Consider the following 27,701-nt stretch of genomic DNA (forward strand, 5'->3'; position numbering starts at 1 on the left):
AAAAAAAAAACCTGATGATGGAGTCTCCTGTAGAAAACCACGGACAAGCCTCAGACCTCTCTCTTTCCATGCATTACAAGGTGCACAAAGAGGCCAAGGCATGAGGCTCAGGGCCAGCTGCAGTCTGTGCTTGTGAAGGTTAGTGCTGGTTGTTTTGCTGCACCTAAAGCTGCCTTTAGTGTAGTACAAGGGAGAGCCCTTGCAGCAGCAATGTATTCATCTTTAAAAAACTGCAAAGCCAAATGGCAGATCTGATGCCAAGAAGACCAGTTTTGGCTCACGAGTTCCCAAAAATAGTGTCGGTGGAACATGTTTTGACATTGGCCTTCAGTACGCCTTTGAACTTTTTCCTCTAGCTGCCTCTGAAGTAAGCTCTTGCGCTGAGCACTTCGTAAAAGGTCATTTGGGGAATTCATTTTAGCCTCCATTAGTACTAGAAGGCCATACCACCACAGTTGAGCTCTGATCGTCACTGCCTTGAAGCTGTAGTTTTGCATCTGTGTACAGGATGATATCTGGCCATTTTTTGCCAGCTCTCCACCTCAGGCAGTGCAGATGGACCTGATCAAGTTGTTTGATATATCATTGGTACGATGCCTCTACGTCACAGTAGTATAACAGTGTCGTGATGACAGCGGCGAGGTAGACGTCGATCTTTCTCTTCAGGACGACTCCTCTTCCCAAACACTGCGCTGATTAAGCCAATATGTCTTGTGACATCAGCATCAGTAACAACAGTTTGTGAGAGCCTGGTGACCATGAAACATAATTTTTCAATGGCTTGAAGCTGCACACCTTTGATGGATAATACTATACTACTGTTTGGCTTTCGTTGGAACGAGACTTGGGTCTTTTTCAGACTGACTGTCAACTCAAAGCATTCATTAACTCTGCCAAACAACCAGTGATTTTATGTCTCCAAAGGTGTAGTGTAGGCCACTAGTGAACAATAATTTGCAAATAAAGAAAAGTCTTTGGCATCTTTCTCTTGGCACAGAGTCACTGAAGATTCAAGAGCTCCCCATTTTGGAGATACTGCACATAGACTGCACAGCCCTTGCCTCTGAATGCATCAGGCAGCAAGGCCATGGACATTATGGTGAAAAGTGTCAGTGCAAGTGTAAAGCCTTGCTTTATGCCATGCGTGACTGGAAAGGGTGTCGATAAGCAGCCTTGATCCATTCCAGCATGGAGCAAACTTGCTGACAAACAAAGCTAGCAAAATTTTCTGGATCACCAAACCTGTGAAGAAAACCCCACAGACCATTACAATTTACTCAGGCAAAAGCCTTGAGAAGTCGATGAAGACTATAGAGACGTAGATTGTGTCAGTAGTCCTGCATTCTAATGGCAAGCCATGTCGGCTTTCAGAAAGCACTTTTTCAGCCAGCTGGTCAGTTAGGTGGACCGGCATTACTCTGTCAAGAACCTTTCCAGCTGTGGTATGGAGAGAAATCCACAGTGATGATCTCACGAAGCACAAGTGTCCTTTTTCTGAAACAGATGGACAAAGCGGACACCTCTGAACTTCTTGGTACTTATTTCTTCCCATTCCCAGATTATGCCCAGAAGAGGAGTAAACTTTCTGGCCAGTCACCTGGACCATGTGAAGCTTAATGGTTGGTAGGAATGGAAGAGGGTTATTTTTAAGAAACGACTCCAGATCGCTTTTAGTGATAACCAAAACTGATGACAGGCAACAAGAAGTTTGTTGGAGTGTTCAGCCCACCTGTCTAGGACTGCAGCAGAATCAGTCCACGATTGTGACTCATCAGCATTTAGGATGGGATCAGAGCCACTGGACTTCGATCCAGAGACTCCAGGAAGCTCTTTAAAAAGCTTCTTATTGTCCTTATGATCAACTTTAGCCTACAGCTCCTCCTCAACTTTTACCATCCACCACTTTCACTTCATCTGGTGTGCTAGTTCCTTGAAATGCTGAGACGCTTTTTTGCAGCAGGGTTCCTGTGGTTGATCCATGCTTGATATTAAGAGTGGGCTCTTGCATCTGCTTTCCCTCGCTCTCATTTACATCAAAACAATCTTAGTGTTTTCTCAATACCAAGCCAAAAACATCTGCAGATGTGCTGTAAATGGCATTCTTGTGACTATGCAGCCTCCTGATCTGAACTGTTGAAATATGAGAATGAGTCAAGAATTGGATCCATCCTGTCGAATAGCTTGCAGTGTAGCACAGCCAGAGCCAAAGCTCACGGATTGAGCTTCTCAGTAGGTAACTTGCCATGGTGGTGCTAAGAAGGTGTCAGCTTAATTTGCATTCTGCTAGTCACAAAATGATGGTCAAGCAGCACAGATATTTCTCACAGAATATGTGACCATGACATCCTGTCTATTACTCTGCCTTAAAATTACCCAATACCATAATCTATTAGATGCCGGCTATGGGATTGTGAGTCCATCCATGTGGTTTTGTGTTTTGCTTCCAGCTGTGCTTGAGATGACCTGCTGGTTGCTCATCCAGTTGTTCGGAAGGAGGGTGCTGTTTGTGTTTGCTTTACCCATACCATGTCTACCTAAAGCAATGGGCCAGAACTCAAAATCACAACCAACTCTGGCATTAAAGAAGCCTAAAGCAATGAGCTTGTCCTTCCTCGGGACTGCCTTGATGGCCCTGTCTAAGTTCTCACCTAAAGAAATTAAGTAAAGATCTGAACTTTTCATGCAGTCGCCTCCTTGATGCTGGACGGACAAAAGAGAATTGCGCAAATGCACACTGACACACTGCAAACTTACGCAAACACAATGAAGACAAGTGGGGATATTCACTGAGATGTTTTCTGACTCCAGAACATCAGCCTTGCTTTTGATAACTACTGCTTCTTCACTCTAGTATATCTAGAACCCATGATGTAGCATGTCAGATGAAATGTTTTAAATGTAGTGCATGTGAGTGCTTGCATAGAAATAAATATGTTCATATTTGTAGAATCTTGCTATAAAATTAGAATATAAAGTGATAACATTCACATGTATTGCTTATTGAAAATATAATTCTATAATATTAAAACAATTGATAGTTTTGTAATGTCACCTTTTATTTTTACGGCGATTTTCTAATGCAAATTGAATTGTGATTTGAATGAAAGAAAAATATTTTTGTCAGTCTAAAACAAGGCCACATTTACTTATTAAAATAATTTGCTCCTGAAATTGCCTTCTGACTACGCAGTGGCAGGGTTTCCTGCACATAAGTCAAGATGTAACATACATCAGAGGCAAATGAAGGCTAAAAAATGCAGTAAGAAATGTGTAATAATGATAATAACAATAATAAAAACTGTGGCATTTGTTAAGCACTTACTATGTGCCAAACACTCTTCTAAGTGCTGGGGTAGATACAAGGTAATCAGATTGTCCCACGTGGGGCTCACAGTCTTAATTCCCATTTTACAGATGAGGAACTGAGGCACAGAAATGTTAAGTGGCTTGCCCAAGGTCACACAGCAGACAAGTGGCAGAGCCAGGATTAAAACCCATGTCTTCTGACTCCAAAGCCCATGCTCTTTCCACTAAGCCATGCTGGGTATACAGCATATTGGACTAAGAGCTGAGATAGATACAGTACAATCTGATCAGACACAGTTCCTTTCCCATATAGAGCTCACAGTCTAAGGGGGATAGAGAGCAGGAATTTAATCCCCATTTTACAGATAAGGAAATTGAGGCATATATAGTTATTGCAAAAGTGTCCGAATAGTCAACAGGCACATGGTTTAGTGGCTGGAATGCTGTCATAGAAGTCAGAAGATCTGGATTCTCCCACTGGCTGGCTGTTGGCCTTGACAAGTCACACACTGCCAGTGCCCCAGTTCCCCAGCAATAAAATGGAAGATTTCCATTAATATCAGTGAAGTAATGGACTTGATTCCCCCATTTTGCATAGAAGAAAATGGTGGCTTATTGTTCTGGGCATGGGGGAGATGGGCATGGCAGTTCTTGATTGTGGAGGTAAGCAGAAGTAGCAGCAACTTGAAACCGACTAGGCATGCTACCAAGAGAGAGGCAAGTACTAGGGCTCAACAGCCACAAATCAGGCTGGTTGGAGGTATTTCAAAGTCCTGAGAGGATCATTCAGGTTTGTAGTTCCTCTTCCACGACTGGACTGGCACTTTGCACTCAGTAGAGGCTCAATAAATACCACTGATGGACTGATTGATTCCGACAGAGGGAAATTTGAAGAGCAGAACTACTTGCAGCTAGTTTCCTGCCTAAAACCTCTTTCCTCCTTTTCCCCCTTACTGAGCTGGGGAATTTTCACTTCAGAGGGGTCCCATACCAGATGAGTTCTTTTGAATTGGTGGCCCTAAAAAATGGAACAAAGTACAGAATGGTCAAGTATAATTAGCCTGAAGCGGAGGCTGGGAAGCTTAGGAGCCTCATGCCTTGAAAGCCATCACACATTTCCAAAAATGTTTCTTCCTATACTGAATCTACTTAGTCCAACTTGTGGATCACGTTCTACCAGAACAGACTAATGCTGTTGGAGGAAAATTTCCTAATTCTTCCATAAACCCGGTGTGGGCAGGGATTGTCTCTCTTAATTGCTGAATTGTACTTTCTAAGCACTTAGTACGGTGCTCTGCACACAGTAAACACTCAATAAATACGATAGAATGAATCCCATTCAGATAGTGAAAAGATGTGTTATAGGAGAACCGGGTATACAAGCTATATTTTGAAGGCAATCGACATGGGCATTAAAAGATTAGGCTGGAAGGAAATTCAAGATTTTAGAGTTTTTCCCAAAGATTTATCAACTACTGTGAAGCGCTATATTTGCAAATTTCCTTATAGCCTTTTTCATTCTTCAGAGTGATTCAAGTTGCCTAGGACTATTCAGTATCAATAACTTATGTTTGGTAGCTATAGTTTCCTGATCTATGTATACAGATAAAATTACACAGTCTGTAGGATTTGCTTTAACCAGCCTTTCTATTACCACAACCTCTAGATTATAAGCTCACTGTGGGCAGGGAGCGTGTCTACCAACTCTGTTGAACTGTATTCTCCCAAGTGCTTAGTTCTGTATTCTGCACAAAATAAACCTCAATAAATACCACTGACTGATTGATTGAGTGAAACTTTTGTGTTTGGATTTATTCTAAATGTTTCCTAGTTGGTCTATAATTAGTTGCAATCAATCAATCAGTGATATTCATCGAGGACCCACTGAGTGGTAGGAACTGTACTAAGTACTTGGGGAAACGTCCCTTTAGCAACATAAATAGCTGGCATCGGAGGAGAGTCTTAAGCCACTAAGAGTTTCCACAACTCCTTAGAAGTGAGCAGAGGCTTCCCCAGTTCTGGGGATTTTCAAAGGTGACTCTTTCATGCAGCAGAATGGCTAGAGGTCTTAACTTATGTAATCTAGAGCCACTTTATCATTCTCCATTCATCTCCCACAAATATCTCCATGAAGTCACCCAGCTCAGTGTAAATAAAAAGGACCATATTGTCTGAAGAGTGAAATGGACACAGAATGAGGTTTCTGGAGATGGGAAGTTTCCAGGAGGAGAGACCCAATATACCCAATATACCCAATCATATTCAGGGGAGAGGGAAAAATTGTTCAACTGAACCAACTGAACTGTTCTTGTCTCCTAACATGGCTTCTTATTTCCAAGCTTGTAGTTTCTGGTATTCTAGTTTCTAGTTTCTGAATAACATCCTGTATTTTGGGTTTTTTACATTTTTTAAAAAATGCTACCATGAGTCCTGAATATTATTTAGAAAATTTGATTAAACCAGATCAAAAATAGAGCTGAAAAAAAGCTTAATATTGTTTCTCTAGGCAAATCATTTTGGATCATTATATTCCAAGGCCAGAACAATTTCTATCATGTCTGAATACAAATTGGAAATACTGTGAGAAATTGATTAATTTGACTTCTTGATCTTGTGTACCCTTAGCTCTAAAATATCTGCTGCCTCAAAGGGAAAGTGAAATGGCAGCCTCCAGCATCCATCCAATTCAAGATTTTGAAGATGAGTACCTGAATCTCAAACCAAATCTGAAAGAATTCCAATGGATGAATTGGAATTCATTCATTCATTCCACCAATGAATGTGGGAAGGGCAAGTTCCTCACTAGAGTGATCATGGTAGTTGGTTATTGTTATCAGTTGGGAGGCCACTTTCTGGGCCCTTAATGCCTTTTTTTGGGCCCCCAAAACATCAACTCTTTTGGCTTTGATACCAAATAAGAATTCATACAAGGTGGTAAAGGTAACTGAAGATGGAGAAGAAAAAAATTGCTCATTCATGCTCAGGCTATACTTCCTTTCAAGTGCTATGTGATGGTTGAAGTGGAATGGCAGGATGATTGTAGCTTAGCGCAACAAAATTAACCCTCCCCCCAACACACAGATTTAATGCCGATTATATTCAACAGAGAATAAGCCCATATTAATTCACAGGAAGGCCAAATATAAAGGTTTAATTTATTATCAAGAGAGGCTTCCATTCCAGAAATGTCTGCAGTTTAGGACAAACATAGTGATGCCAAATGATAACATCTTCACCAGCAATTCCACAGAAAGTTTTAAAAGCAAACTAAAAGATTACATTTAGGCAGGGGATAGGGAACAACAGACATTGCCACTATTATTATTAACACTGTCACAGATATACTTATCTCTGCTTGGAATGCAAGAATTTTATTTCCCATGCGTAAGCTGAAAGAACAAAGTTAAAAGAAGTTCAATTGTGTACTCCCCTTTGCCAGAAAGACACCAAATATGGATTCAATTTTATGGTCTGATTCTCTTCTACTTAAATATCCCTTGTCATCTAAGTTGTGAGAGGCCTCCAGGGGCAAATGTGATGTTTGGGGGTAGATGAGAAGTGGTTCAGTGGTTTCTTGCTTTTTAAACTAGGAAGGAAATTAATTTGATAGTCCTAACCATGTCAGCAATAGTTATCTGTCTATGCTGAGCTCAAACCTATGATGAACATAACAAACTAAAATCCCTCCTCAGAAGAAAGGGCTCTGAGTTAATCTTGACCTGGATCTCTTATGGACTGGACCCCCTGACAATCCATTCCATCATAGCAGAGTTGCCTTTTGGCTAATCACTGGCAGCCTCCTATAAGCCCTGGCACTTTCATCATCTCTGAAGCCTCCATGCAACAGTTTGCAATTGACACCAGCAGTAAGGTGGCTTTCATTCATTCATTCATTCATTCATTCATTCATTCATTCATTCAATCATATTTATTGAGTGCTTACTTTGTGTGGAGCACTGTAATAATAATAATAATGATGGCATTTGTTAAGCGCTTACTATGTGCCAAGCACTCTTCTAAGTGCTGGGGTACATACAGGGTAATCAGGTTGTCCCAAGTGGAGCTCATAGTCTTAATCTCCATTTTACAAATGAGGTTACTGAGACAAAGAAAACTTAAGTGACTTGCCCAAAGTCACACAGCTGACTAGTTGGGGAGCCGGTATTAGAACCTACGACCTCTAACTCCCAAGCCCGTGCTCTTTCCACTAAGCCACGTTACTTCCCACTGTACAAAGCACTTGGGAGAGTACAACAATGAACAGATGCATTCCCTGCCCACAATTAGCTTAGAGTCATTGTAAGAGGAGAGGAAAGGAGGGCTTAGTCAGGGAAGGCCTCTGGGAGGAGATGTGCCTTTGAGAAGGCTTTGAAGTGGGGGACAGTAATTGTCTGTCTTCTGCTCTGCATGCAAGCTCCTTGTAGGCAAGGATAGTATCTATCTACTCCATTGTATTGTCCTCTCTGCACACAGTAACTGCTCAATAGATACTATTGATTGATTGTCTCTGTCTTTCTCTCACAAGTTTCAGCATTTGGAGCCTCTGGCATGGATGGAAGACATCCAAGACCAGTGGCCGAGATCATCTTACACCAACATATGGTGATCTTCTGGGGGAAAAAAAGATCTGTTTTACCCCATAGTCCTACAGACCAGAGCAGCTGCTAGTGACTCATCAACTCTCTGAAGTTGGAGAAACTTCAGCTCTTCATCAACTATTTCTTTTAAGATCCTTTCTGCATTTAATAATAAAATCTATGTTCCACCCGAAGATGAAAGTGACAATATTATCTATCCTACAACTGTGCAGATTCAGCTACTTCTTTTCATTTGGACCTTTGCATGAAAAAATTAACATCTGCCCAAGCCTTTTCATGAAAAAGAACACTATTGTCATTTACCGCATTTCTACATTACAGAAACTGTCTTTTACCAATTTGGTTCTAAGTTTGTTATTTTTCTTAAAGCATCAATTCGAAATAATACACACATCATCAGCTAAGGGACCAAATGAAGAAAATTTTCCCTAAAGAAAAGTTTTAAGAAGTTGTAAGGCTGGGATTGAAAAATGGGAAATAGAACCAAGGAACTTGATCAAATAAATGAGGTGGGCCCAGCTAATTTTAGCTTGGTTTGAACTCTGCTGGTGGACATATTTAACTATATGGAGATAAATTCAGTGTAGCAAATAATTTTCAAAAATCATTAGGCCTGAAAAAATTCTGATTCACCCACAAAATTTGCATTGGTCTCATTTACATTTACCCCCTACTTAGTCATAATCTCATCTTCAGACTGCTCGCTCATACCATCCTGAAAGAACATACACCTCTCTGGATTTTGTAGTTCCCCTCAAAAAAAGCCCCAGCCTCAGTGGAAACAAGATTGGCATGGGAAAGAGAGCGTGAGTGGAGCTGCACAAACCACTAGCATTAGAATCAACTTCTTGGTGCCAGTTCTTGGTCCCAGGTTTTTGTGAGGGAAGCAAGGCTCAATTATCACAAACAATGGAATATTACATTATAGGAAAACCACAGCCTAGAAAGAAGGGACAAAGTACATTCAATTCCTTGTAAGCTCCACTTTCTGCTTCCTTTACAGTCCACTCTGATTTCTTTTGGGGATCAGTTTCAAGCTTATCTGCCTGGCTTTAGAATAGTTATTTCTAACGGGAAGCAGTGTGGCTCAGTGGAAAGAGCCCGGGCTTGGGAGTCAGAGGTCATGGGTTCAAATCCCAGCTCTGTCACTTGGCAGCTGTGTGACCTTGGGCAAGTCACTTAACTTCTCTGTGCCTCAGTTCCCTCATCTGTAAAATGGGGATGAAGACTGTGAGACTCACATGGGACAACCTGATGACCCTGTATCTCCCCCAGCGCTTAAGCTTTGCGCTTGATTTTTTTAGCCCACAGCATTTTCCAAAAGACCATTTAATTGAATGTGAATACTTAGGAGTTTTTTTCTAGTTTTGGCTCATTTTCTCAGTTGCTATCTATGCCCCTTTTCACTATTGCCCACTAACCATGAAATAGTTTTTCTTCTTTACCATTCCTGCTACTACTGCTACCCCACTCTTCTCTTTCAAATACCTCTTGAAAATTACCGAAGAGGCGTCTCTTCTTTGTACTTCTGGGTTCTAATAATGAGGTCTAATGTTGATTTTCTGCTCACTATATTGTACAAGGTACTCAATTGACATTGAATCAATCATGACCTTGATTTTCCCCTTTTTTGAAGGATGAGAAGCCAGATGAATCCAGTGGGATTTTGGTGGGCAAAGACGTCCCAAACACAGGCAAATACTTTTAAGTTCTATCTTACAATAGCTTTATCCCTCATCCTGAATTTACCCACACTTAAGGATGATAAAAAACAAATCAGTAAGTAGTAATTTTAAGAGTAAATATGTATGTATGTGGGCATGGTTAAAAAACTATGAATCAATAGATCATTTTGCCCCCCCTAAATTTGGCTTTAACCAGCTAGTCTGAATTTTAGCATGGAAAGAAAAATTGAAAGCATCCCACATGAACATACATTGTGCATTTTCATTTCCTGTTCTATGCACTGGGGTAGATACAAGTTAATCAGGTTGTCCTAAGTGGAGCTCACAGTCTTGATCCCCATTTTACAGATGGAGTAACTGAGGCACAGAGAAGTTAAGTGACTTGCCCTAGGTTATATGGCAGACAAGTGGTGGAGTTGGGATTAGAACTCAGGTCTCCCAAACATTGAAATGAAATGCAGTAACATATATATCATTCACATGGAACAATTTTTCTAATTACAAGATGCCTATGAAACCAACATCAGGATAACCTCTTAAACAATCCTAGGAAATCAGTATCTATATAACATTATGACTCAAAACTTTCTTAACAGGAACATTATTGGCCCGTAATTTTTCAGTGACTCACATTTGTTGGCTCTTCAGCATAGGTTGAGACCTAAGTGGGTGACCCCTGGTATTCCTTCAGCTCCCTTTGCTCAGTTAAATATTCCCATCAAGACTTTAAAGCATCCTTTCTGCTTTCTCAAAACTCCAACAGTTCCTGAGTTCTAACAATTTGAAGAGATTTCAGGCTGTCCCTTTACAAGGTTAAACATTGCATTCACTCCCGTATTCCTTTTTTGCTCAGCAGACAGATTTCCCAGCTTCAGGATATGTGTTTTAAAGATCCTTTTGATCTGCCTAGAAAAGTTAATACAATACACTGGCCTCTCCATGATAGCTTGCCTGTGTCAAATCTGACAAGGGACCTGAATGTGCCCTATTTACACTGAGGTTGTCAGTGAAATCAAAGAAGCAACTTTGCAGGACTGCTTAAAATGGGAAATCCTCATTCCTAATCACAAAGTAGAATGTCAATTCTCTTGTGTCCTCTTGTTTATTCACTGCCAGTGAGTTATATCCTGCTAGGAGTGAGAAGAGTGAGAAGAAGAGAAATAATGAGGGAACTATGATTAATGAACTTCTGTAGTCCAAGGGGAAGAAAAGCTATCTTTGTTTTGTTTCCAAAGGTTCCGTTACAATAGAAGCTTTAGTACCTTCAGACCCCCATAGATCTCAAAAGATGAGTATGACAAGTTGATCTAAAAGGCTAAAAAAAGAGAGAAGCTGGAATTGAAATAAATATTATTTAAGCTGTGCTGGAGAGAGGTTCACTGGTCAAGACTCCTGGAATCAAGTGAAAAAAGTTTCTTTCTGGGTCTTGAAAGTTTTCATAGGTGGTATCAGTTCCTTTTGGGATTGCAGTAAACAGCTTTCCTTCTAGCCAATACGTTACCATTTCTCCTTTTCCCTAGGGAAAACAAGAAGATATTTTAATTCAGGAAGTAATAGCTACTTTGCCGAGAAGTTGGGTACCAGAAATGGTGCACTTAAAAACTTACAGGACACAAAACTACATATCTTCTAGTGATTCCCAGGGAAATCTGCCATCGCAGGTGGATGGGTATTCCCCAATGGGAACTTCTTTTTGTTTAATTGGTTTTCAAGTTCCTTGCCGATTGTGCTTTCTGTGAGGGCAGTGAAGAATAGCCTAGTGCAACAGTGAAGTCAGGGCAGGGACTATTTCAGTGTGCAGTAAGCTAGAGTCACCTTCTGATGAGCCAAGGTCATAAAGATTTGCACACACGTGCTGTGGTATTCAGTTAATTACACTTGTGGGACACCACAAGGAAAGGAATGCATGACTTTTGGCTCAGCAAAAACAGGGATCTTCCACCTGAGCTAAAAGGAACCCTACTCATTAGTCTGGCTATTGGGATTTGTAAACTCTACAGGCCAGTTGCTGGCAGACCAAAATCAGTGAACTGGAAATACCTGCCATTTCATACCTTGCCACGTTGGGTCCTTTACGACAGCCTATCGACCTTTACAAGCCAACACATCAGACCCCCTTTTCTCTATCAATCCACATCAGTTTAATGCGGTCTGCATTAGAAACAACTGTCTGTCTCTGTTTGGTGAACCGATCCCAAGTCCAAGTTAATCACAATTCAATTCAATGTGGTCCAATACAGGTTTTCACCATAGCCTTTGCAGAGCTACTACACTTCAGAATTGGATGGCTTGGGGAAAACTGAGAGACATGGGAATGCACTTTGGGGGCTATCTGAGTACCCACTCACTTCCAGAATTGCATGTTTAGAAATACAACCCCCCTAAACAATAGAGAAATGCAAGTCCAAGTTAAAGTGGTTTGAACAAGTCTCTCCTAAAAGCCCCTCATAAATTCTACTGTAAATGACAGATGTCTACAAAAATGTGAAAACATGCACATTTTAAAAATGATTTCATAGGTCTTCACACTTACTTCTGATTTATAATATTGTACTGATTATTTCTTCCAGTCCCTTAAAGTTGTGCACTATTACTACACCAGTGTTCCTGACTGGAAATCAAGGTACAGAAAGATGTTCCAAATCACAGCAGAAGTGGAGTGGAATTGGAAAAAAATGGGACCCTAGGAATGATGGGATCTCCCTCCTTGGACAACACCTTACACTGCATTGCCTTCTGCCCAGATATGTGGTCTCAGATTTCCTAACAACAGTCTATCCAAAACATGCTTTGGAAAAACTGATGGTACTTGCTTTATGGGCCAATTCTCCTCTGGTTAGACATTTGCGGAAGATCCAAAGTTAAAGCTCGGAGCCCTTGAATTTTCCTTCTTTACTTCTCAGCTACTTCTAAGTTAATTTTTACCTTTTCGTCTCAGTAATGCAGGTGACAATGATATTGTGTGGTGTTGCTTTGCAAATACTATATGTAAGTGTCCAGAGAGCTATGATCCACTGGGCTTTATTGGAACTATATGTACTATAGCAGTGTCGTTACTCTTCTCTGCCTGTCAGGGCCACCGCAAAAACCAGTACTTGTTATTTACCTTGACTTGTAAATTCCCACGACACACCAGTCTGTAGTTGCCAATTTGCTCCAGCAGTTGATATGCACTGGAACTGCACTGGATTTTAAGAGCTAGAGAACAAAAATAGAGGAAAAAAAATTCAACCCTGCTCAACTTCAACACTCTCCCCTAGATCTAAAACTCAAGGAATTTTGAAAAATGACCAACGGGTTGGTATTTTCTGTCCATCATACACTGCAGAGGCACCTCAGGGCACCTCCAAGCCAGTGGTCAGCAAATATTTCACATTGCATTCTGCATCTGATATCATTTTTAGCTTTTAATAGCTGCCTGACTGGAGTTGCTGACATCTAAGTCTTGTATGTCACAAGGAAGATGTTTGAAGCTGGTTGTATTGGACATTTGGACAAGAGAACCTGCCTTTTTCACTCCTGAGCAGGCAACTTTCAATTGTTTGTGGTGATGGGGACACGGAAAGCTAAGATAAATTAAATCCACAGATAATTCAAAAACCTAATTTTAGATCTTTCATTTCATCCTCCTCTACTAGTCCTTATCCAAAATGTTCACAACTGTTCAAATGGATATGCTTCATTTTATCTCTTTTAAAATCTCACTGGAGATTCTCAGCATTGGAAGTGGCTACAAGGCAGGTAGACAGAAGGGAGGAGAAGTATGGAAAATAACTTCTAAATAATTGAGATTCCTAATCAAATACCAAAAATGGTGGGGTGGGGGGGAGTAACCCTCTTATCTTAGATGTTTATAGACTTTAACTAGTAGCCAGAGCACCCTGAATAAAAATGGAGGTTGAAAAATACTTCAAAGAGTTCATTAAGACTCAAAAGTGCAATGTAAACACCAGGATTAGAGGACTAATCATATTACTTATGAGAGGGAAAAAACCCACACATACCTTAAATTAATGGGTTAGACACATAAACTGTTTTTACCTTCACTTGTTGATTCCATTCTTGAAGCTGTGTTCACAGTATCTCCAAATAAGCAGTAGCGAGGCATTTTGGTTCCAACAACTCCAGCTACTACCGACCCTATTAAATAACAATAATTAATAATGACTATGGTATTTGCTAAGCACTAAGCTACACACTGTACCAAGAGCTGGAGGAGGTACAAATTAATCAGACTGGCACATGGGGCTCACAGTCTAGGTAAGGGGGAGAACAGATATTTAATCCCTATTTTTTCAGGTGAGAAAACTGAGGCATAGAGGTCACATAGCAGGCTAGTGGAGGATTCGGGATTAGAACCCAGGTCCTCTGACTCTCAAGCCTGTGCTCTTTCCACTAGTCCATGCTGCTTCCCAATTAAATGAGGTAATTTTTCATTCAGATTCAGGTATACTCTATACTGTAGACTGCAAACCCGCTATCGGTAGGGAACGTCTACCAACTCCCTTGGATCATACTCTCCCAAGAGCTTAATATAGTGCTTTGCACACAGTAAGTGCTCAATAATTACATTAATTTACTGTTTCTATTTATTTGTTCATCCTTCCATACTCCTACTATCAACAGTTGTAGCATTATTTCCTGCTCCTCCAACTATTTGAAAATAATTTGTTCCTGACAGCCGCCCCTATTAGATTGTAAGCTTCTGGAAGGCCAGGACCTTGTCTCTCTTTCAACTGGACTCTCAGTACAGTGCTTGGCACATGTTATGCATTCAATGCATATTACTGATTGACTGATGTTTCAACTGCAAAAATAGAAACCAAGTTTCAACATAATCTAACCCTAGATACCAATTTAGCAAAGACAATCCTGAATTTTTGCCGACTAATTTGGGTGATAATGTATGTATACATGTGCATGTATGTGTTTATATGTACAACTAGCCCTCCTAAAATGTTGGGGTGGCTTTTTTGCAGGACCACATGTTAAGGAAAATTGATGTTGCCGTAGTCAGTATTTTTGGCATAGTGTGCAAGTACAGAACCATTTCTTCCAACACTGTTTCACACCCTTAGAATTCTTAGGATGTGTCTCGTCTTTGTCTCATGCTGTTGAGTTGTCTCTGACCCATAGCGACTCCATGGACACATCTCTCCCAGAATGCCCCATCTACAACTACTATTGTTTTGGAAGTGTATCCAGACAGTTTTCTTGGTAAAAATATGGCAGTGATTTACCATTGCCTTCTTTTGCGCAGTAAATTTGAGTCTCCATCCTCGACTCTCTCCCATGTCACTGCTGCCCAGCACAGGCAAGTTTTGACTTGTAGCAGATTGCCTTCCACTCACTAGCCATTGCCCAAGCTAGGAATGGAATGGGTATGCCTCTACTTGACTCTACTTCCCATAGCCGAGACTGGTAGAGTACTGGAAACTCTCCATGTGTGGTCCTGAGAGGGGATGATGAGTCTACATCCTATTAAAATGGGATGATTGGTTGACAAACCAAAAAAGGGGAATTCATATTTGTCCTAATAATATTAGATTCTTCAGTGAATCATTATTTTCTGTGAGATCTTTGACTCCCTCAAGAGATTGATCTTTTTGGTTCTAGATATAACCATATTTAAACAGCACTGCATTATTAAGATACAGTGCAGAGGCGTTATCATGCATGATGCATGATAATCCCGTGTGGATTATTGTGTCAGTCTTCTCTCTGATCTCCCTTCCTCCTGTCTCTCCCCACTCCAGTCTATTCTTCATTCTGCTGCCCGGATCATCTTCCTGCAGAAACACTCTGGGCATGTCAAGAAGCAGCATGGCTCAGTGGAAAGAGTCCGGGCTTGGGAGTCAGAGGTCATGGGTTTGAATCCCGGCTCTGCCGCTTGTCAGTTGTGTGACTGTGGGCAAGTCACTTAACTTCTCTGTGCCTCAGTTCCCTCATTTGTAAAACGGGGATGAAGACTGTAAGCCTCACGGACAACCTGATGACCCTGTATCTACCCCAGTGCTTAGAACAGTGCTCTGCACATAGTAAGCACTTAACAAATACCAACATTATTATTATTATTATTATGTCACTCCTCTCCTTAAAAACCTCCAGTGGTTGCCTATCAACCTCGGCATGAAACAAAAACTCCTCACTCTGGGCTTCAAGGCTCTCCATCACCTTGCCCCCTCCTACCTCATCTCCCTTCTCTCTTTCTACTGCCCACCCTGCACACTCCGCTCCTCTGCCGCTCACCTCCACACCGTCCCCCGTTGACACCTATCCCGCCGTCGACCTCTGGCCCACGTCCTACCACTGTCCTGAAATGCCCTCCCACCTCACCTCTGCCAAACTAATTCTCTTCCCTTCTTCAAAGCCCTACTGAGAACTCACCTCCTCCAAGAGGCTTTTCAAGACTGAGTTTCCCCTTTTCCCTCTGCTCCGTCTCTGCTCCCCCTCCGCCCTCTGCTCCCTCCCCCTTCCCTCCTTTACCCCCCCCCCAACTAAGACCCCTTTCCCTCTGCTCCTCCCCCTCTCCCTTCCCTTCTTCTCAGCACTGAGTTCATTTGTATGTATTTTTGTTACCCTATTTATTTTGTTAATGAGGTGTACATCCCCTTGATTCTATTTATCATGATTATGTTGTCTTGTTTTTGTCCGTCTGTCTCTCCTGATTAGACTGTAAACCCATCACTGGGCAGGGATTGTCTCTATCTGTTGCCAAATTGTACATTCCAAGTGCTTAGTACAGTGCTCTGCACATAGTAAGTGCTCAATAAATTCTATTGAATGAATGAATGATAATTAGCCATGGATTCTTCAATCTTAACATTTGCTACAGTGGGCACACAAGCTAACGAAGACTTCAAAGTTGGAGTTTTAGCCCTGCCCAACTCGCAGAGGCCCCAGCAGGTAAATCCTTACATGGACTCTTTTAACAATAATAATAATGATGACGGTATTTGTTAAACACCCATTATGTGCCAAGCACCGTTCTAAGGACTGGGGTAGTTTCAAGGTAATCAGGTTGTCCCAGGTGGGGCTCACAGTCTTAATTCCCTTTTTCCAGATGAGGTAACTGAGGCTCAGAGACGTTAAGTGGCTTGCCCGAGGTCACACAGCAGACAAATGGAAGAGAGGAATTAGAACCCACAGCCTCTGACTCCTAAGCCCATGCTCATGCCACTGAGCCACACTGCTTCTCACTAAGCCATGCTGTTTCTGTTCATGCTGTTCAGGTTGTAAAACCCAAGGAACCTGACCTTGTAATGTTAAGACAGGACAAACCCCAAACCTATCCCAGTCCATTTTATCACACAGATCCTCCCACCACCCTCAAATGAATCATTATCATTTATCCGGATGGAGATTGCTGGTCATCAAATCAGTGGTTCCCAGTTCATCCTTGGACTGTCCCAGCGCTAGGGGACAGTGGCAGGGAAAAGTCAGGAGTAAAAAGCATGGAATTGAAACTTTGAGAATTCTGTTCCTCCCCATAAAATCGGGAGCAGCAATTCACGTCCCCTCAAAAGATGGATACACTGCCTAGAGTCAAAAACATAAATGTAGCGTTATCGGGTATCTCAAAATGGGTGGAATGGCTAAGATATTTGGGGCTCTGTACTGCTACCTGAAAGGACTAAGTTGGGAGTCAATAGGTTACTGATTTCATATGGGGTGGAAGGTGACAACCCCTCAGCTGTGGCAGTGATGGAGCTGGCAGCGGCTGCCACCACAGTTAAACTGGGCCTTCCGAGCCATTGATGGGAACTCCAGGCATGGTTGTAAACACCATCTGACCATGTGGATATTCCCTTCAGTGGACTAGGAGGGCCAGTTCTGGTGTTGCTAGGTATCTGTGGATGCAACTGCTGTTCTCCACTGCTGTCACCACCCGGCTCTGGGGACAACTGGACTGGTGGCCAATGACAGTGAGGAATGGTGGAGGAGTGCAGCAGCAGAGAAAGAGAAGGAAAGTGCCCCTGCTACCTCTTCTCTCTCTCTGTCTCTTTTTTCACTCCCCCCTGTTTCTTTTTCTCTCCTTTTCCTAATATCTACTCTTATTTGCCCACTTTCTGCTCTTCCTTTTCCCTTTCCACCCTTCCCCCTCTCACTTTCCCATTTACCCTCTTTCCCTCTCTCCCTCTATTCTTCTCCACTGCTCTCTCTCCCCTCTCTCTGCCCCTCTCTTTTTGGTTCTTTTTCATTCTGTCCTTTCTCTCTGAAGGCCCTGGCTCCATCCTGTCTTGGATTGGGGTCAATCTGGTCATCTTTCATAAGTGGAACTTGACCCAACTATGAGGGCACTTACTCATTTGTATGACTGGCTTAATAGTTTAAGTAGGATTGTCCCAGAATTTCCTATGGAGCTGTTTTTGCCTCTGTTTTTGAACCCACAAAATAGCATGAGTTATATATTTGCTACCAACTTACTTCCAAGGGAGTTGTGAATTATTTATCTTTGTTATCCCAGCATGTGAAAAACCACCTTAATTATAATTTATCTTTAAATGCAGTTTCTATTATTTATGTATTAAGAAATGGAAATGATTGCCTTAATTTAAAATGTTACCTTAGTTGCATAAGGCTATGCACCCTTTTTTAATACCTCCCTACCCCCTATCCATTACTTCCTATTCTTTAATAGGTCACATGTCATTAGTCAAAATGCGGCATTTCTTGCAAAATGGGAGGAATGGCGTTTAATAATGCTGATAGTTCATGAAACAAAGTAACTTTCAGTTTTTAGGTCAATTGGAAGCTGGAACAAGATTTGGACCATTTTGTTTCTCTGTATGAGTGTAGACCATTTGGCTCTGTGATCCTTTCCTGCCTTGATCTTAGTTCCACTCTGAGGGTTCCTCTCTGAACTCATACTGAGGCAAATCTAGACACAGCTATATCTGCCATGCATCATTTGATTTTTCTGTATAGGAAGTGTTCTGGCTGCCTCTGAGTAATACGGTCCCTGTGATGAACCAAAGCGCCTCAAGAGGTGTGTGTGGGAATAACTGAGCAAATTCCGACAAGGTGCATGGAATGTCTTGAAGTTTGATGAATGATGGGATGAAGTCAGATTGTACTTCTCTCAAGTGGGGTATATTTCTTTTAGTGAACAAGTCATGAAAAAATATCCATTTAAAACATCCTCTGCAATTTGACAGCCGCAGTTCGGCTCTCTCTGTTATTTGGGACCCTGACTTCAAAATCAAGACTATTCATTCTGAATATTATGTTTTCCAAGATCGATGCCCAAGAATAAGATAGTGTTTGAAGATAGAGGATCAAAGCAGTGGTGATCCCTCTGCTACCTGGGTGTGACATGGTGGGAGGTTATCTGGCTTGCAGAGCACCCTTGGGCACCATTTTCAGGAAAAAAAAAAGGTCCTCTGTACAGGAGAAGAGTTTGTCACAATGAAGCCTTCTATCTTGCCTACTTTAGGGAGAAGGGAAAACATAAGTATAATACATTTTTAAACCTCTTCTGGAATTTGGGGATGACACTGCATCCATCAGGAAGATCTGATCAATTTCATCCACTACTCTTGTCTTGAACTAAGATATAAAATAAGAATGAATGAATAGATTAAATACACTCTCTGTCCTAGAAATTGTTATGCACTGCAGGACTAAACTAGTCCTAGTCCTGTTCTAAGAATCTGGACTGCTTAGGTGAGTAATACCAGTCTGGCTACTGGGGCTAGTTGCAAAAAAAAATCAAAAACCCCTGAGAAAGTTTATTATTTTAAGTTTCTTAGGCTCCTGGGATGAGTTAAAGTGCCTGATATTATGCTTATGACAAAGCCTATTACTAAGTCAGTAATTCCCTTTAATAGCCCAGAATTAATTTCAAATTGTAATAGTAGTACCAGTAGCATTTACTGAGCTCCTATACAGTAGTAAAGGCACTTGGGAAATACAGAATAAATAAATGTTATAATAATAGTGATATTTGTGTGATATTCAGACACTGTCCCTGCCTAACATGTAGGAGGGAAAACAGGTATTGAATCCTCATTTTACAGATGAAGAAACTGACACAGATTACTTGAGTGACTTGTTTAAGGTCACACAGCAGGTAAATTGCAGAACTGGGATTAGAGCCCAGGTGCTCTGACTCCCAGGCCCATGCTCTTTCTACTAAGACTCACTGATTCTCGGGTTTCCTGTCCACAAGAAGCTCATATTCTTATGGGGAAGACAAACAAAAATATTTACAATGAGAGTGATGATAATGAATAATTGAATGTAATAAATAATGACAATAAAAATAATTATGGTATTTGTTGAGTGCTTACTTTGTGTCAAGAACTATACTTTATGTCAGATAAGATAATCAGGCTCCACATGGTACTCACAGTCTGAGTATGAGGGAGAACAGATATTGAATCTCCATTATGCCGATGATGGAACTGAGGCACAGAGAAGTTAACTGACTTGCCCAAGGTTACACAGCAGATAAGTGGCATGAGCTGGGATGAGAAGCCAGGTCCTTCTGATTCTCTGGCCCATGCTTTGTGCATTAGGCAATTCTGCTTCTCCAGATGGGAGATTATGACCTGAGAACAAAAATTAATTTAGGAAAATCATTCAATCAGTGGTATTTATTGATTGGTTACTATGTACAGAGCAATCAATAAATACCATTATTGATCGATTGATTTCCCTAAGTCAAATTTTGTTCTTCTCAGGTCATAATCTTCCATCTGATATGAGTTCTCCAAAGGAGTGGGTGTAGATGGAGAATAAAAGGGGACCTAGAACTGAGTTTTGAGAGAAGTATCCTGAAGGAGTTGAGGATTTCAGTAGGATTTTGAAGATGTTGTGGCCTGGCAGTTCGAAGTGGAAACATGTTTCAGGCAGATGGAAAGAGGTGAACAGGAGATAGAAGATGGAACAATTGATAACTAGGCACACTGAAAAGGTGAGCTCAGGAGGAACAAAGAGTGCCAAGTGGGATATGTGGGAGAAGAGAGTGGATAAGTGTAAATTACCTTTAGAGTAACAGGGGATTGGCATACAAGTATCAGTTTACAATATCCTTGGCTTGAATCTAAACTATTCCCGAATGCAACATCTATATATCTGCTACAGAAACCTATTCTTTAGATGAAGATATGAGGATTATGCTGCCTTCTCTCAACAGCACAGCTGGTTGGCTTTCAAAGACAGGCCAGCTGAAACCATATCACCACAATGATGTGCAAGGGTTTCCTTTGACATTAAAGATGCTCTGTAAACAACTTTCAAAGGTCTGCCTTTTTTTTAAATAGATCATTTATTTTAGGAGATTTATGAAACTGGAATATTAGGTACACAAGCAGGATAGTGTATGGTGGTGGAAAAATATCAAATGTGTTGAGGTGAGAGAGAGGAAGAGGAAACACTGCCTGAGTAGACAAAGTGTGTTTTCAGTTGCATTAGCATTCAAAGAGAAATGGAGAATTGAGGCAATTATCAACTTATTCAGGGAAAATTCAAGAGAAAAGAGTAGTCTTGGGTCTTGGGGGGCAGGGATCTGACTGCATACATTTGTTAAATTAATTGATTAATTGCTCAATTTTCCATTTCCCTTTTCCTCAGAAGGTGAAGTCATACTTTGTTTCCAGGGTAGATTCTGCCAAAAAAAAATTTTCTCCTTCATGGCATTTTCCAAACCATCCTCCCTTACCTGAGTGGATTCCCCCACGGATTCTTAGCTGGGTGTTTGGCTTGTGTGGTATCCTAAAATTCTTGCACACAGAAACCAGGTCCAGAGCCATGCTGGCTATTTCTCCAGCATGAAGGATACCATTCTCTTTGGGGATTCCTGATACCACCATATCTAGAAATCAAAAAAGGAAAGGCAGACTTTAAAATAAAAAGGTTGCTATATGGCTGCCCCATGTACAACTTTTCTCCTCTGCTCTGTACATATACACTTACTTCATCAATTAATCGATTAATGGTATTTATTCACTGCTTAGTTTATTCTTATGGTATTTGTTAAGCACTTACTATGTGCCAGGCATTGTATTAAGCATTGGAGTAGATACAAGCTAGTCTGGTTGGACACGGCCCATGTCCCACATGGGGCTCAGAGTCTTAATCCCCACTTTACAGATGAGGTAACTGTGGAACAGTGAAATTAAGACTTGCCCAAGGTCACACAGTGGACAAGGTGGAATCAGGATTAGAACCTAGGTCTTACTGTGTGCCAAGCACTGTACTAATCACTTGGGAGAGTGCAGTAGAATAAGTAGACATGATCCCTGCCCCCAAGGAGCTTACACTTCTGCCATAATGTATACTTTCACCGTGTGTTTTGCCTAGAACACAGTAAGGGAATTGTTCTTGTTCTTCTGATAATGCACAGCTGTCTGGATACAATGCATTGTGGTGTTGGAATAAACAGTCGTTCACCTGCTTGTGATGTCAGATATGGTGAGTACTACAGTGAGAGCTTTCCCTAATACGGGGGTTTGCAAGGCCATAACACTTGTGATACTGGAGATTTGGAGGATTAAAATGAGCATTTAGAATAGTAATTTAGACATTTTACAAAAATTGTGGCACCTTCCAAACTCTCCATCTTAAGTACAAATGCCAGGGTGTTGGGGGGTTAGACTTGGAACACTTTCTAATGGGGTCCAATAATTATGCCAAAGATACATCGCTGAAACTGGTGTCAGTTGGCAGAGATCATTTTTCTAGATCATGAAATATCTAATGTGACTTAAATCCCAAATCTGATTATGCAGCATGGTTGGCGAAAAAGACATTTCTTTGAAGTCTGCCTGAAACATTCCATATTTTTTTGATGTCTGTCTCCCCTCTTCTAGACTGTGAGCCTTTTGTGGGCAGGGATTGACTCTGTTGCTGAATTGTGCTTCCCAAGCACTTAGTACAGTGCTATGCAAACAGTAAGCGTGGCTCAGTGGAAAGAGCCTGGGTTTCGGAGTCAGAGGTCATGGGTTCGATTCCCAGCTCCGCCACTTGTCAGCTGTGTGACTGTGGGCAAGCCACTTAACTTCTCTGTGCCTCAGTTACCTCACCTGTAAAATGGGGATTAACTGTGAGCCTCACATGGGACAACCTGATTATCCTGTATCTACCCCAGCGCTTAGAAGAGTGCTTTGCACATAGTAAGTGTTTAACAAATACCAACATTATTATTAGTAGTAGTAAGCACTCAATAAATACAATTAAGTATGAAATACTCATTTTTTTCAGCCTTGCTGTTTGTTGGTGGAGTGGTTAGAGCACTGCTCTGGGAATCAGGAGACATGGGTTTTAGTCCCTCTGCCACTGGACAGAGAGGGATTGGGCAAGAGAATGAGGACAGTTTAGTGCAAACAATTTAAACACAATTTCTGCTGGCTTACAGTAATACATTTCCTATTCCTAACTAGTGATGTCTGAGCAGTGCTCCCCCAAGCTCCAAGGGGATGGAAAAAGTTCTCTACTGGATTTCTGTGGGCCCAGTGTGCATGTGTGCAAGAGATTTTCTCCCACTGGCACAGTCACGGATATGATCTCATTATCTTCCAACTGAAAGATAGCTCTACAGGTTCATGACAGAGTTGCAGCTTGTTGCAGTTTGCCAAGTTGCAACTCCCTTGAAAATAAAAGGCTCTTGGCCACTTTTAATCAGATTTCCCCGGAACCAAACAATGGTTTACAAGTCATCATTTATATAACATTATTTATATTAATGTCTGTCTCCCCAACCTAGGCTGTAAGCTTGTTGTGGGCAGGGAACGTGTCTGTTTATTATATTCTCCCAAGAGCTTAGTAGAGTGCTCTGCACACAGTCAGCACACTGACTGCCAAATCGCCCTGGACCCACCTCTGATTGGTTTCTTCCAGGCCATATACCGATTGGTGGGAAAACCTACCTATCCGAAACCATGCTTCCCTACCCCCTCCTCGGATTGTTTCCCCCAGGCCAGATCTGACTGTGGACAAATCTGCTGTTGAGGGAAGGGGATGGGAGAGACACAAGGAGAGGGGCACAGGTGCTGCTGCTGCTCTGGGGCTGCTTTGTGCCCAGAAACCCCCCTTCTCTCTATTGGAAGACTGACTCTCCAGCTCCACTCTGCGATTGCTCTCCATCCCACAGGGAAGACAGATAGGCAGAGAAGGACAGCAAGAAGTCAGGAAGACACACACATAAGCCCCATTCAGTATAGTCTGGGCTTCTTCATCAAGAGCCCTCAAGCCCTCCCCATACCCACCCTAGACTTGGCTAGCTCCCGAGTCCTTCAGGGTTGTGTGTGGTAGGAGGGACAAGAGAGGCTCAAGAATCCAGGGAAGCTTCCCTCTCTGTGGGGGCTTCTAAGAAGTCTCCTCCAGAGGGAAGGGGACTGGGAAACCTTGCCATGTTTTCTCCACTTACCTGATGGCTTCAGCTTTTTTTCTTGCTTGGGGGGAAGGGTGGAGGAAGGTACAAAACAGGTTTGGAGCCCATGCATCCTTGGGGATGGGGGTAAGTGGCAAGGAGGGGGAATGGCACCGGGGCAAAGAGGGCAGGATCCTGTTCCCACCCAGCCTCCTCTTCACTCTGCCCAGCCTCACCCCTGACCACTAGGTGGGTCAAAATTGACCCAAAGTGGAGTTGAAAGGGGGTAAAATTGCTTTGTAAAGCAATCAGTGAAATGTCAGTCAATTAGCCTGGCACAGTTATCACTTTTGAGAATGTGGGGCCACCTCTTGTGGTCCCTCATGCACAAGGGGAGAATATGCTTTTAAAAAAGCAAAACACTTCAGTGATCTCCCCTAACACCCCTTTAGCCACTGAGAATGGGGCCCTTTGAAGAATATGCAGAATATTTCCACTGCCATCATTTAAATACATGACTTCTGCCCCAATAAATGAAGTCACAACCACATTTTGAGCAATCAGAGATTAGTTGTCTCAAGAGATGTTGTCTACCAAGCAGCCATTAATCAATCAAGTAATGATATTTATCTAGCACTTACTGTGTGCAGAACAATTTACTAAATAATAATAATGTTAATAATGTTGGTATTTGTTAAGCGCTTACTATGTGCCGAGCACTGTTCTAAGCGCTGGGGTAGACATAGGGGAATCAGGTTGTCCCACGTGGGGCTCACAGTCTTAATCCCCATTTTACAGATGAGGGATCTGAGGCACAAAGAAGTTAAGTGACTTACCCACAGTCACACAGCCGACAAGTGGCAGAGCTGGGATTCGAACTCATGAGCCCTGACTCCAAAGCCCATGCTCTTTCCACTGAGCCATAAATGCTTGGGAGAATACAACAGAGTTGGTAGGCAGATTCCCAGCCTACAAAGAAATTACAGTCTGGAGAAGGAAACAGGCATTAAAAAAATTTTGGATTTGTACATAAGTGCTGTGGAGCTGGTGGTAGGGTGAATATAAAGTGCTTAGAGGATACAGATCAAAGTGCATAGGGGATACAGAAAGAAGAGGGAAATGAGGGCTTAGTTGAGGAAGTTCTCTTGGAAGATATTTGATTTTAATAGGGTTTTGAAGATGGGAAAAGTGGTCGTCTGTCTAATATGAAGCGGTGGGAGTTCCAGGTCAGAGGGAGGACATAGGCAAGGGCTCAGCAGTGAGAGAGACCAGATCAAGATACAGTGAATTGGTTGGTATTAGGTTTCAGGCTACATTGTAGTAGGAAATCAGCCAGGTTAGGTAGTAAGGGGAGAGCTATTTAGTGCTCTAAAGCCAATGGTAAGAGGTTTAGGCTATACATGAGACTATATGCACCAATTGCTGAGACCAACAAGTTGTTTTGACAAGAACAATTCAGAAAACCAAGAGCTATTTTTCACAAAATGAACAATGCAGTGTTACTACCTGGCCTCTCATGATCCTGACTAAAGGGATGCTTAAATTGAAGCCAGAAGCAAGCATACAGATCAGGTTAAAAAAATGTGGGAAAACTGATGAGATGTGAATGCTAGTCTTTGCTTGGAAACTTGAGCACCTTGCCTTAAACCCAACCCCTGCCCCTAACATTTTCCTTAGACTGCTGTTTGATGACTACTTTCTGCACCTTTCTACCCCAACTCCCCAACTTAACAGTTCAATCAGATTCTGTTGGGATTTTTCTGAATGAGGAGGTTTCTTCCCAGCTGTGTGCAAACCCTAAAGATTCCATCTAACTTTACCCCAGATGAAGGCTCTTTAGGGAGCTGCAAACAACAAGCTCGGTCGGCTGGGTAGTTCAGTGCATAAACTAAGAAAGAAGCAGACACCAAGCAGTGGTTCAGGAGGAGTGTTGGTTATGAGACATGGAGGTAAGGCAATATGGTTTTGGGGAGAGATGGATTGGATTGAGGAAAACATTCATTAGGGCAGATTGCCTCAGTAACTAAATTCTTCTCTGGAGCAGCTAATTTACTTAATAATGCCCTAGTGGTCTGAAAGAGTTCATTTAGTTTTCAGTAGCGGCTCACACTTAGGGAGAAGCTTTGGCTCTAAAAGAATCTGCCTCAACATTATTCTAATCCACTCATATATTGGGCAAAGTAGGACAGATTGGGTGGGTGACTCTCAAAAGAGGTCAGCCCAACATGGACTAAATACCTTCTCCTGATAATTTACAAAATTTATTCGCTGGAAAAATGCATTAAGGTAGTTTTTAATCCACCTTGAATCCACTTGATTCAAAATGACAGCGCTGACAGTGGCAGAACCAACTAGGAATATTACAACCATCATTGCCAGAGAGTGGATTCCAACTAAAGCCAGATAAACCAAGCAGGACACTGAGAAATGGTCTGGTCATTGTGGACTAATCTGGGTCACATCCACAGCCATGGAGAGCAAGTCAGAGAACAGGACTGTTGGTTTCTGAAAACTTCATGACATTTCAGGAATTTTAAAAAAAATTCCATCTATCCCCATTTTCAAGTCTTCTTGCTAAGGATTTCCTGGTCAGTTTTTCAGAGCCTGTCCAGTACTGATTCCATCCCAACAATCTGACTTAGAACTGTGTAGGCAAGGAGGTATTTGTAGAACATTTTTGTGTAAAGTGCATAAATTATATTCAGTGTGTGGTGATAGGTTTCCACTATCAGTATTCAACCTTTCAATCCTGGATATGAACACACGGGAGCCCGGATTCTACTGAGTGATCAAAAGTCTGTTACTTAATTGTGAAACTAAAATTAGAAAATATGTTTACATAACAGCATAAGACAGGGCTTTCCTTATTGGTTTAATGATGCTAGTTCTTGCTAGGGGAAAATATTTTCACCTAGTCTTATTCTTGACTCACCTTTACTTCAAATTTTTTTCCCTTTGCACTTTATCTCGAGTTACTGGGGCATTCTCCCTTCCCAGCTACCGCTCCTGCACCCTCCCCCTCCCAAATTCATTTGTACCAACTCACATGCATCTCCTATTGTCTCCACTTTGTAGACATCATAGTTATCTATGATTTCATCAAAGGTAGTGTACAGCTTGTTTAGGAAGTCCACAACTTGGTATGGTGTGCTAGTACTAGACAGCTGGGTGAAGCCAACAATGTCACTGAAAAGATGCAATGAGAAAGAAGATAATTAAAGCAGGAAAGTTATTTGTCAAGTTCTGACTAAGCAGCATCACAATGGCATCTACTTGTTCAGCAGTTTTTCCTGAGCTACCAGAAATGTGAGTCAGAGGAGTTGACTGGCCAGTTAATTGCTTTTGAAAAATGTTCTTTTCTTCAAGATTGTGTTCATAAATTCAGCAGCATTTCACTGCGGCAATCCTTGCACCGGACAAGTTCAACAGACATGATGACCAGAAGGGGGGACTACATGTAATAATGAAAATAGTGATTGTGGTATTTGTTAAGTGCTTACTATATGCCAGGCACTGTACTAGACACTGGGGTAGATAAAAGATAATCGGGTTGGACACAGTCCCTGTCCTACATAGGGCTCACAATCTTAATCCCCATTTTACAGATGGGGAAACCAAGGCACAGAGAAGTTAAGTGACTTGCTTAAGGTCAAACAACAGACAAGAAGCATTCTTGGAATAGTGAAACATTTTAACTCTAAAGACAGGGACGGGGGAGATGGAGGGAGGAGAAAGTGGGATTGAAGATTGGAAATCCTTTTTTTTCTAAAATCTGTCCAAGTGACAAGAAATGAGTCT

The 27,701-nt window shown here is 41.7% G+C and overlaps 1 protein-coding gene and 1 non-coding gene across 2 annotated transcripts in view; both read right to left on the reverse strand.

Annotated features, from left to right (window-relative positions):
• Nucleotides 1–10,931: 10,931 nt before the first annotated feature.
• The window catches only part of LOC100078016 (atrial natriuretic peptide receptor 1-like), a 74,479-nt gene continuing 57,709 nt past the window's right edge, over nt 10,932–27,701 (reverse strand). The window contains exons 19-23 of the mRNA XM_001509080.4: nt 26,950–27,089; nt 21,255–21,407; nt 13,631–13,729; nt 12,696–12,787; nt 10,932–11,105 (exon numbers count right to left, since the gene is read on the reverse strand). Coding sequence (XP_001509130.2) covers nt 10,944–11,105; nt 12,696–12,787; nt 13,631–13,729; nt 21,255–21,407; nt 26,950–27,089 — 646 coding nt within the window. The 3' untranslated portion in view covers nt 10,932–10,943. The remainder of the gene's footprint in view (nt 11,106–12,695; nt 12,788–13,630; nt 13,730–21,254; nt 21,408–26,949; nt 27,090–27,701) is intronic.
• Nucleotides 14,914–15,051, reverse strand: LOC114808462. Its single transcript, XR_003756310.1, has one exon. It is a non-coding gene; the product is annotated as a small nucleolar RNA SNORA7 (small nucleolar RNA).

Source organism: Ornithorhynchus anatinus, chromosome X5, assembly GCF_004115215.2.
Source record: "Ornithorhynchus anatinus isolate Pmale09 chromosome X5, mOrnAna1.pri.v4, whole genome shotgun sequence".
In the NCBI taxonomy this organism is placed as follows: domain Eukaryota; kingdom Metazoa; phylum Chordata; class Mammalia; order Monotremata; family Ornithorhynchidae; genus Ornithorhynchus; species Ornithorhynchus anatinus.